The 12,228-nt window shown below is 43.4% G+C and overlaps 1 protein-coding gene across 2 annotated transcripts in view; it reads right to left on the reverse strand.

Annotated features, from left to right (window-relative positions):
* The window catches only part of LOC106581451 (TCDD-inducible poly(ADP-ribose) polymerase), a 28,710-nt gene extending 18,329 nt beyond the window's left edge, over positions 1-10,381 (reverse strand). Inside the window, exons 1-2 of one of the 2 annotated variants that reach the window (XM_014163517.2) lie at positions 9,830-10,381; positions 7,812-8,848 (exon numbers count right to left, since the gene is read on the reverse strand). In XM_014163517.2, coding sequence (XP_014018992.1) covers positions 7,812-8,815 — 1,004 coding nt within the window. In that variant the 5' untranslated portion in view covers positions 8,816-8,848; positions 9,830-10,381. Of the gene's footprint in view, positions 1-7,811; positions 8,849-9,125; positions 9,654-9,829 lie in introns of those variants that run through there. The other variant, XM_014163516.2, reaches the window with a different exon arrangement.
* Between the last annotated feature and the right edge of the window lie 1,847 nt (positions 10,382-12,228).

Here is a 12,228-nt window from a genome sequence, read left to right on the forward strand (position 1 = left end):
GAGGAGGACAAGGCGTACACACTGGGTCATCCTCACATAACAGATTAAACGCTGTTCCTTCTCCTGTATTTGGTTCAGTTTCCCAGAAGCCACAACACACTTCACTTCCCTCCATCACCCAGTTTGTGGGGAGAGGTTGATGAATGGTAACATTTCAGAGGGGCAGGGTGAGGATAGGGAGAGAGAAAACAAGAGATGCTGGAGGAATAGGAGAGGAAATTGCTTCAGAATAGGCGTACGGAAGCCTGCAGGCACGAACACTCACAGGCCACAAAGAAAGAAAGAGAGAGAGAGAGAGAGAGAGAGAGAGAGAGAGTTAAAGGTAGAGGCTGAGTAATGGAAGGCAGGGCAACCCAGACCTCGCCCCAGTGAATCACTTCATAGGCAGTCTGACACGTTATCTCCTCACACACACACGTACACACACAAGTAGCACACACCACACACACGCAAGGAAGCACACACACACACACGCAAGGAAACATTCACACACACGCAAGGAAGCACACACACACAAGGAAACATTCACACACACACACACACGCAAGGAAACATTCACACACACAAGGAAACAGTCACACACACGCACAAAGGTACACACACACACACAGGTCAGGCTACACATTGTGTGAGAAATTATATTTTCTGACAAACAATGGCACACAGACACACACACAGCACACAGACACGAACACAGCACACAGACACGAACACAGCACACAGACACGAACACAGCACACAGACACGAACACAGCACACAGACACGAACACAGCACACAGACACGAACACAGCACACAGACACGAACACAGCACACAGACACGAACACAGCACACAGCACACAGACACGAACACAGCACACAGACACGAACACAGCACACAGACACGAACACAGCACACAGCACACAGACACGAACACAGCACACAGACACGAACACAGCACACACGAACACAGCACACAGCACACAGACACACTGGCAGTTGTGCAGATGGACAGAAGCAAATCACACACCCCTTGGTGTCAGGTCACTCTGTCCTTGGTGCTCAGTGACTCTGTGTCAGTTAATGACGTGTGAACCATTTACTGCCTGTCCAACAAAAGGCTCTCACACACACACACACACACACACACACACACACACACACACATCAAATATTCCTGTCACGGGGATGAGGGTAAAAAGCAAATCATGTGTTAAGTGATGACTATTCCGTTCCTCTCTCTATGTAACTGTAGCTGGCTTGAGGAATCCTGAGAGAAGAGGATGAGTGTTGAGTCCTTCCTTCCTGGGTATTTGGATGAGGATTAACCTATAGTCTCATACCGCCATGACAGACCCCCCCCCCCCCCCACCATATCAAAAACGCCTCTCTGCAGTTTGTCTGAACTCAAATCCAAACCAAAAAAAGTCATTCTCCAGTGTCACTTTGTTTAGATGTTGACATCCAGTGTCCTGGATAAGATGATGCCTCTTTTTCAGAATGAGAACGAGTTAACAATTCCTTATATAAATGTGTATTTTTATGCTCAATGTACATTTATAAAAACACAGACTAGACAGCTAGCATTTAAAATCTGTGGCGGTATGTGGTACCTACCATGCTGCGCGTGACTGAAACTGACCAGAACATTTTCCACAATCGTATTCCTTGATACTCCCATTTTAGAAGGGTCTCTGCTGTACATTTGGAGAGTTGTGACATAAAAAACGAGGGGTATCATTAGAAAGGATATTCAGGATGTTGGAAATGAGGTCCTTTATCTACTTCCCCAGTCAGATGAACTCATGGATACCATTGTTATGTCTGTGTCCAGTATGAAGGAAGTTAAGCGGTAGTTTCGCGGGCAAATGCTAACTAGCGTTAGCGCAATGACAAAGTCAATCAATCACATATATTTATATAGCCCTTCTTACATCAGCTGATATATCAAAATGCTGTACAGAAGCCCTGCCTAAAACCCCAAACAGCAAGTAATGCAGGTGTAGAAGCACGGTGGCTAGGAAAAACTCCCTAGAAAGGCCAGAACCTAGGAAGAAACCTAGAGAGGAAGCAGGCTCTGAGGGGTGGCCAGTCCTCTTCTGGCTGTGCCGGGTGGAGATGAAAGTAAACCTAGAGAGGAACCAGGCTCTGAGGGGTGGCCAGTCCTCTTCTGGCTGTGCCGGGTGGAGATGAAAGTAATGAACAAGCATTCTTGGCAGTATCCCTTTAAGTGTTCCTCTATTATATCAGACACACAGAGAGATCGGACTGCTGATGGGTCACTGTCACAGTACGAGGAACATACGATGCCCCTGCTGTGTACTGACTTGGTACCGACAAACTGGCCATTTCTACTTGTAGAATCATAATGCTCGTCAACGGCCCAGTAACATGACTGAGACAATTACAGGGCACGAACCTCGACGCTGGGGAGCCGACAGAAGTCACAATGAAAAGATGTCACTTTTCCTGGTGTAAACCACTTCCTCTTGCGTCACAATTGTTATAACTAAAACTACTAAACATAAATTCAAATGAATTTGATATGTTGCCCAGCCCTAATGGAGGAGGTGAGATGAGGAAGAGAGCTGAGTGGACACTTTTACAGCCCAACCTCTGGCCACTCGTCCTGCATCACACGCACTGACTGACAGACAGACAGTCTCAAATCATTCACATGATGTATAGGACATAGAAACATGTTGAGCTGGTAAACACAGGCAGAAGGAATTATTAACTCCCTCTCCCATGTTCACAGTCACACACATGCCCTCTCTCACACCAGACAGGTCACCAGCGATACAAGTCATTATTCGACGTCCATCCATGTCTGAGGACGTCGGGAGATGACGTGGAAACCGGCTACTAAGGAGCAACAACGTGCGGTGTTACCTTCAAGATGGTTTCAGTTCTGCTCGGGCGTTGTGGACGGGATAGCGGATGGCTGTGGTTCAAAAGTTTGCATGTTCGAATCCAGCGACAGGAAGTTGTTTTTTATATTTTTGTCTTTAGCTATTGCAAACCTTAACCCCTAACCATTCAGAGTTGATGCCTAAACTTAACCATTCAGAGTCAATGCCTAAACCTCGAGATTTGGCATGTGAGAAACATGGACGAACGTTTAATTCTCACGTGAGACTGTGAGAGCTTGTTCCTTACACACACACACACACACACACACACACACACACCAGCGGCTGCCAAATAAGTCTGTTGCCATGTTGACGGCCTGGCTTGTTTTGTCCTCTGCTGCTCTTCAGATAACAGCTGTTATCAACTGCATTCAGTTACTATGGCAACACAACATCACCCAGGGTGTGTGTGTGTGTTTATTGGGGGGGGAGATCTTCCAGATCCACATCTGATAGACTCTGGGAAATTAAGTACCGTTTTACTTGCTTAAATGTGAATTAAAATTCTGAGCATGTGAGGACCATGCCGGGAGCGTATTGGAGGCCGTTGTTTGAAATTGGATGGTCTAACACTTCACAAAAGTAAGCAATAACGAAGAAAACAAAAACCCTTTAAAAAGACTAATAGGAAGTATTTGAAACTTAAATACAAGTCCTACAGCCTGTCTATATACTGACTGTTACAATGTCTACTTTGGTTTTCTGAGCGAATGTAAGAAAAAAATATATAAATAAATTTAAAAAACAATTTTTTAAATGCATGAAATGAAATGTATGCATTCACTACTGTAAGTCGCTCTGGATAAGAGCATCTGCTAAATGACAAAAATGTAAAAAATGTAAAAGGTTTCTTTTAAAACCTGTTGGGGCTAGGGGGCAGTATTTCCACGGCCGGATAAAATACGTACCCGATTTAACCTGTTGGGTCTAGGGGGCAGCATTTGCACGTCTGGATAAAAAAAATGTACCCGATTTAATCTGGTTACTAATCCTACCCAGTAACTAGAATATGCATATACTTATTATATATGGATAGAAAACACTCTAAAGTTTCCAAAACTGTTTGAATGGTGTCTGTGAGTATAACAGAACTCATTTGGCAGGCAAAACCCTGAGACATTTTCTGACAGGAAGTGGATACCTGATGTGTTGTATTGACTTTAAACCTATCCCATTGAAAAACACAGGGGTTTAGGAATATTTTGGCACTTCCTATTGCTTCCACTAGATGTCACCAGCCTTTACAAAGTGTTTTGAGTCTTCTGGAGGGAGATCTGACCGAACAAGAGCCATGGAACGATGATGGCCCATTAGACACCTTGCGCGCGAGTTCATGTTGGGTACCCTCGTTCCAATACGTTATAAAAGAGTATGCATTCGTCCACCTTGAATATTATTCATGTTCTGGTTAAAAAAGGCCCTAATGATTTATGCTATACAACGTTTGACATGTTTGAACGAACGGCTGGCTTACATCATGTGCTAACGAGACGGAGATTTTTGGACATAAATGATGAGCTTTTTTGAACAAAACTACATTCGTTATGGACCTGTGATACCTGGAAGTGACATCTGATGAAGAGAATCAAAGGTAATGGATTATTTACATAGTATTTTCGATTTTAGATCTCCCCAACATGACGTCTAGTCTGTATCGCAACGCGTATTTTTCTGGGCGCAGTGCTCAGATTATTGCAAAGTGTGATTTCCCAGTAAGGTTATTTTTAAATCTGGCAAGTTGATTGCGTTCAAGAGATGTAAATCTATAATTCTTTAAATGACAATATAATATTTTACCAATGTTTTCTAATTTTAATTATTTAATTTGTTACGCTGACTTGACTGCCGGTTATTGGAGGGAAACGATTTCCTCAACATCAATGCCATAGTAAAACGCTGTTTTTGTATATAAATATGAACTTGATAGAACTAAAAATGCATGCATTGTCTAACATAATGTCCTAGGAGTGTCATCTGATGGAGATTGTAAAAGGTTAGTGCATCATTTTAGCTGGTTTTATGGTTTTGGTGACCCTGTCTTTGACTTGACAAAACATTACACACAACTCTTGTAAATGTACTGTCCTAACATACTCTAAATTTATGCTTTCGCCATAAAACCTTTTTGAAATCGTAAAACGTGGTTAGATTAAGGAGATGTTTATCTTTCAAATGGTGTAAAATAGTTGTATTTTTGAAAAATTTGAATTTTGACATTTATTTGGATTCAAATTTGCCGCTCTTGAAATGCACCTGCTGTTGATGGAGTGCACCACGGGTGGCACGCTAGCGTCCCACCTAGCCCCAAGAGGTTAAACTGGTTACTACTCTTGCCCAGAAACGAGAATATGCATATAATTAGTAGATTTCGATGGAAAACACTCTAAAGTTTCTAAAACTGTTTGAATGGTGTCTGTGAGTATACCAGAACTCATATGGCAGGCCAGAAACCCTGAGAAGATTCCATACAGGAAGTGCCCTGTCTGACAATTTGTTGTCCTTCTGTTGCATCTCTATCGAAAATAAAGCATCTGTGCTGTAACGTGACACTTTCTAAGGCTCCCATTGGCTCTCTAAAGCCGCCAGAAAGGGGAATGGGGTGTCTGCTGTCTCTGGGCAAAGTACAACAGCTCTGTTTGTGAGTGGTCAGCCTGGGGACAGTGAGACTGAGATGCGCTTTCACGCGAATTCTCAATTTTTTTCTTTCAGCCTTTGAATGAATACAACGTTGCCCGGTTGGAATATTATCGCTATTTTACGAGAAAAATAGTATAACAATTTATTTTAAACAGCATTTGACATGCTTCTAAGTACGGTAATGTAATATTTTGATTTTTTTTTTGTCACGGAATGCGCTCGCGCGTCACACTTCGGATAGTGACCTGAACGCACGAACAAAACAGAGCTATTTGAATATAACTATGGATTATTATTTTTCTAATAGTAATTCTGAGTTTAGTGAGTCTCAAACTTGGTGGGTGTCAAAATAGCTAGCCGTAATGGCCGAGCTATGTACTCAGAATATTGCAAAATGTGCTTTCGCCGAAAAGCTATTTTAAAATCTGACACCGCGATTGCATAAAGGAGTTCAGAATCTATAATTCTTAAAATAATTGTTATGTATTTTGTGAACGTTTATCATGAGTAATTTAGTAAATTCACCGGACGTTTTCGGTGGGTATGCTAGTTCTGAACATCACATGCTAATGTAAAAAGCTGTTTTTTGAGATAAATATGAACTTGATTGAACAAAACATGCATGTATTGTATAACATAATGTCCTAGGAGTCTCATCTGATGAAGATCATCAAAGGTTAGTGCTGCATTTAGCTGTGGTTTTGGTTTTTGTGACATATATGCTTGCTTTGAAAATGGCTGTGTGATTATTTTTGGCAGGGTACTCTCCTGACATAATCTAATGTTTTGCTTTCGCTGTAAAGCCTTTTTGAAATCGGACAATGTGGTTAGATTAACGAGAGTCTTGTCTTTAAAATGTTGTAAAATAGTCATATGTTTGAGAAATTGAAGTTATAGCATTTTTGAGGTATTTGTATTTTGCGCCAGGCGATTCCACTGGCTGTTGACTAGGGTGGGACCTAGCCCAGGGAAGTTAACTGTGTTTACTAGTCTGGTGCACAGCCACTCTCTAGGTGATTACACTGGTACACAGCCACTCTCTAGGTGATTACACTGGTACACAGTCACTCTCTAGGTGATTACACTGGTACACAGCCACTCTATAGGTGATTACACTGGTACACAGCCACTCTCTAGGTGATTACACTGGTACACAGCCACTCTCTAGGTGATTACACTGGTACACAGCCACTCTCTAGGTGATTACACTGGTACACAGCCACTCTCTAGGTGATTACACTGGTACACAGTCACTCTCTAGGTGATTACACTGGTACACAGCCTCTCTCTAGGTGATTACACTGGTACACAGCCACTCTAGGTGATTACACTGGTACACAGCCACTCTCTAGGTGATTACACTGGTACACAGCCACTCTCTAGGTGATTACACTGGTACACGGTCATTGTATAGGTGATTACACTGGTAGTTACTGTGGTATTTTGGCTCTGTATACAGACTGGCCATTTATAATGTTTGGAAACTGACAGTAGTATACTAAGCTGCTATCACCAGCACCTAATACAGTAACTTTAGACCCATGTGAGTGTGTTGCATATTCAAATAAGAGCTTGACTTCATTTGGGTTCTCATGGACAGGTGCATATCCTGTGGGTGGGAAGGTTTGCATGTAGTTTCACTTTAAAACCTAAAATCAACAACACACACAGTCACACACAGAGACACATAAACGAACCCCTCAGTTCCCTGAATAACTTGTGAGGTGTGTGTGGTGACATAGCTAACTGTGTCATTGTGTGAATGTGGGGTGTATAGCTTGAATCAGAGCACACTTTGTATGCCTGTCTGCTAGTGCGTGCCAAGTGCTTGTGTGTGTTTGTGCGTGCGTATGTGTGCGTGTGTGTTCGTGAGAGAGACTGCCAGTGCGTGTGTGTCAGTGACCGCACCAGGCAGCAGTAGGTCATGCAAGTTCCCAGCTCTAAGCTGCCATGGGTACAGCACTTCCTGGTTTGAGCTGTTTCAACCAATGAGAAGGCTTGGTTTGGGAGCAGAAAGAGCACACACACTATTGCAGGAACTCAACGTGCCATAAGAATGACACCCAAATAAGAACTGAGATAGGGGAAGTCGGGAACCAAAACGACTCAGTTAACCATTACAACACACACACCTACTGAAACTGAGATATCAAACACCATACCTTTCTCATATCAAAGCACCCCTGTCTTAAAAGTGTAAATACAATCTCAGCTCTATTAGGCTACATTCATATAGAACATAAACCAGGAGGAACCACTGTAACTAAATAAAAGCACTTACTGAAACTTGAGCCTGACTTGTTCATTGTCCGGATTGCAATAAAGCCTCTCCAACTGATCCTGTGAATCATCCGCAACGCTTTGCCAGCTTTCAGTATCACTCCTGCAGATCTGCCAGTGGTAGGGCAGCACAGTATGGTGGTAAGCGCAGTCACTCCCGTACACACACAACCCCTGCAGGAAATCCACGCAGATGGAAACCGAGTCGGCTTGGTGCGTGTGATACTGGAGCTGGGTTAGCAGATCAAAAACTAGGTCCAGGGAGGCCTCTTCGCTTTTATCCTGAAATATCTCGCCTTTGTCAGCCTGAAGACTGGTTTTTTTTTTACTGTCTTTAATGGTGAGGCAATTTGCCCCCCGCAAGGCTTTAGAAGCAAATAGGTCAATCATCGTGTTGCCCCCCTGGCATGGAGGGGATACTAGAGCGGTATCAGGTGTGGGGGGCACCGCCGCCACATCGCGCGCCCGGGGGTGAAGTTTGAGCTGGAATCTGCGCTCGTTAGAGTCCATTGTCACGCGCTGGAGATCTACCGGCACCTTGGTTACCCCCCCTTCTGTCTCCTCCAACTCGGCGGCGGCGTCCGCCATTTCCGTGTCACCGGTAATCATAGCCGTTACACCGGTAGCTGACGATTCTTTCCGGCACACAGGCCCACCAATCCGTGCCTGTTTGACCACCACAGCAGTGCACAGGTTCCCAGCTGTCCTTGGCGGAGGGTTCCTGGGGACAAACACTCCGTCTCCGGTAACAAGAGCATCCGTACTCAGTAATGTGGTCAAGATTGGGTCCTGAAGCGCACGGAGGCATTTTGAGTCCAGTTTCCTCTGTCCGTGTTTCTTTTTGAAATAGGGCTTCACTAACGGGATTTTATTGCTAAGTCTAATAGATTGTTCCGTGAATTCCCGGTCCCCTAAACTCATATCCAGAGGTATTCCCGTTCCACCGCCAAGGACCTTGTCGGTTGAGTCTGTCGGTTTCTGTAGAATATGCAAAGCTTTATCCATGGTCACCAGGGGCACTCCTAAAACCCGACAGTCCTGAAAGATAGATAGAGAAATGATAAGAGAGACAGACAGTGTGTGAGAGAAATAAGCATAGATGGAAAATAATACCTAAAATGTATGCCTCATAGGTTTCCAAGGTCCTGGCTATGTGTCATTAGATCAACTGTTAGTCAGCCCCTTGACAGAGTCAATAACCATTGCATTTTACTGGGTGTAAAACAATATGCGTAATCTTGGAAAACCCATCGTTTACTTTCCTGGGTAATGTTAAACTGATAAAATTGGTGAAACAGAAACTCATTATGTTTACCATTGAAAACTCTTCAAACTAGAAGATTGAATAGATAGGGAAAAGTCTCCCAAACTTAGAAACAGTTTTATTATATTATTTTCCTGTCAATGACGAGCGTCATGATGCAATTACAGTGCGTATAAGCTACTGTACAGCGCGATACAATCATTGTCGCACGATAACAAAACGTTCCCGAGAGAGTATGTTGATCACCGGAGGTAGATATACGGGGTCTACGGTATACGTGCCAGGTACAAATCGCTGCTCGAGCAAGTTTGCACGTAGGCCTACAGATACACACAGAGACGAGGGGGACTGCGTCGAACAGCACAAAGACTCGATGCTGACACTGCATTTTCCAATTGTAACGCACATCAAAAAGCCTACATCTATATAAATCGTATAGGTCCTAGCCTACGATGTTAATACCCGCATTTCGGTAGGTTTTATCCGCGAAAACACGGTGGATGTTAGAGATGAACTACACTAAAGCCGATCTACAGAACGTAGTAGACTGCTATATCATTTATAAAATGTAAAAATTCCCTTCCAGCAACCATGAAGATCTGGTGCGCTGCGCAAAAGAACTAGGCTACAATATAGTCGATCTCCAACACATACTGCTGCATAGACGTCCCGGCTTGGTGATTTATTATAGCGTTGCTTTCACAGAGCCCGTTTAGAATACAAAGCGTCCAGACACACACGTATCATATTCCTACCTGCGTAAAATCCGTTCAATCTCTTCTGTGAAATTGTCTCCTTCGCCACTTAATCCCTGTCCGGTCATGAATGTAGCGATATGTCGATCTGCGTTTGGGCTGCTGGTCCGGGGCTGGGGCAATGCGTGACAAAAGCCGCTGTTCGTCGTTCTGCACTGAGCTCAATTCCGCCAACTCCCGTGTTGGATAGAGGCAACTCGCAGCTGTTGCAAGGAACGCTCAGCCACTCACCGCGCTCCTCACCCGGTCGAGGGATGGGATTTGGCATCAAAGGAGAAGAGAGAGAGAGAGGAGGAAAAAACGAAACTGGTGTGTCATAGGGGGAGGAAAAGCAGGAAGTTGTGCTGTGTTCGTCAGGCGCCTGACCAGTAGTAGAAATATGTCTACTAAGTGCAGGGAGTTGGGTGGTCTCCCCCCTCCTTGTTTTTGTGATACTGACTGACTGGAAAGGTTTCTGGTTGTTAGCATATTCAAACAGCATTTCCAGTAGACCTACAGGACGAAGGGGATTATGGTAGGACAAACACACGCAGTAAATAGGCCTGTGACAGGACACAGAGTCAGAGGCATCAAGCCAGTAGGGGGGACGTGCCCCCTCAGATTTGTCCTGTTTAAAAAAAAATAACTATGAAACGAACTATCTTTTTTCTTCTTCTGTAATACTACTAGCTACCTAGCAACGTTATGAAGTAGGCTTTAGCTAGCCCAGATAGTTTCCCAATCTCCCAACCTCATAACTAACTACCCAGAATACATTTCAGGCTATTAATGAAGTTAGAGTAGCTATCTTGCCTAACTATTTTAGCAGGCATGCATGATGGCAAGGTCAATAGACTTTAGAAAATCAAGAAATTACTAAATGTACTGAATAAGTTACATTACTTTCAATCTTTTACTTAGATTTGAGCAGAGATACAGAGAAGCATATTTAGTTTATTTAACAATATAACCACCAATCAGGAGGATACAGACATCTGAAGAGATATACTTAGATATGCAAAACTAGAAACATATTTTTTTTACATAGAAATAAGCATAATATTTATGGCTCTAGATTACAGGGGAAAAAAGCTGTTTCAGTTGCTTGAAAAATGCTACATTTTAGCTCCCCTCTCCAGACCAACCCCAAACCATATTCACATACTTAGTGCCCCTACACAGTCACCATGATCCTACCGAAACCTACAGGTTGCCTATAGAAGTATTACACAGAAATACAATAATAGCCTAATAGGTAAAACATTGGTTGTTTATCTATGTAACACACGTTCAGATGTAAGTCTATAGGCCAGTAAAGCAGTAGATGTCTGTAGGCCTATGGCCTTTTATCTACACAATCAATGTTTTATCATGTGGAAGTCTCGTGTCCATTGATGGCTGAACTTCCTGGACTGTGCCGTGGTAATGATGGGATGTGATCGTTTGCACCCCAGTGCCCTAGTAAACATAAATGACAAAGAGCGAAAGGGCAATCCTGGCTTTGATGCTTGCCACATATTTAAAAAAATGTGAACCTTGTTTACTCCAAACGCCACACACACGCCACAGCTTAACTCCTCCCCCCTTCCACACACATACTACAGACACACGCTATGTCTGTCCCTCTCTCTCTCTGTCTGTCTCTCTTGCTGTCTCTGTCTGTCTGTCCGTCCGACCGTCTGTCTCGCTCTCTCTCTCTCACACACACACACACACACTACACACACACTTCAGACTGGAATTCATCGACCTTGCACTTAACAGGGCAACAATTAACAGAGCGTGTAAAACAACCGCCCAGATAAACGATGCCTTCAATGCTTTCAACAGATTCCATAATACATAAATTACAGCTCTGTCTCAACTTTTAACTGCGTGGAGCTGACGCAGGTAAATGATTGGCTGGTTACACACCTAGGCATGCACGTTTCCAGCATTCCACCCAAACCAACATGCGTAACCTCCCATTGTTCATGTTCTGACATGTCTATATGAGGCTTAAAAAAAGAACATGCAGATATGATTTCTATATAGACAGCCCACACATCTGACATACCAGGTGTTCCCTTTCATGGGCAGGTCTGGGATCATCTAACTCCCACCCAACATGCATTTTTACATATACAGTGCTTTCAGAAAGTACATTTTAGTCATTTAGCAGACACTCTTATCCAGAGCAACTTACAACTGCATTTCATTTCATGATTTTTTTTGTACTGGCCCCCCATGGGAATTGAACCCAGAACCCCGGTGTTGCACACACCATGCTGGCATTGCAAACACCATGATCTACCAACTGAGCCACAGGGAAGGCCTATTCAGACCTCTTGATTTTTTTCCCCACATTTTGTTACGTTACAGCCTTATTCTAAAATTGATTAAATAAAAAACATTCCTCTGCAATCTACACACAATACCCC

This window comes from Salmo salar, chromosome ssa20 (assembly GCF_905237065.1).
Source record: "Salmo salar chromosome ssa20, Ssal_v3.1, whole genome shotgun sequence".
In the NCBI taxonomy this organism is placed as follows: domain Eukaryota; kingdom Metazoa; phylum Chordata; class Actinopteri; order Salmoniformes; family Salmonidae; genus Salmo; species Salmo salar.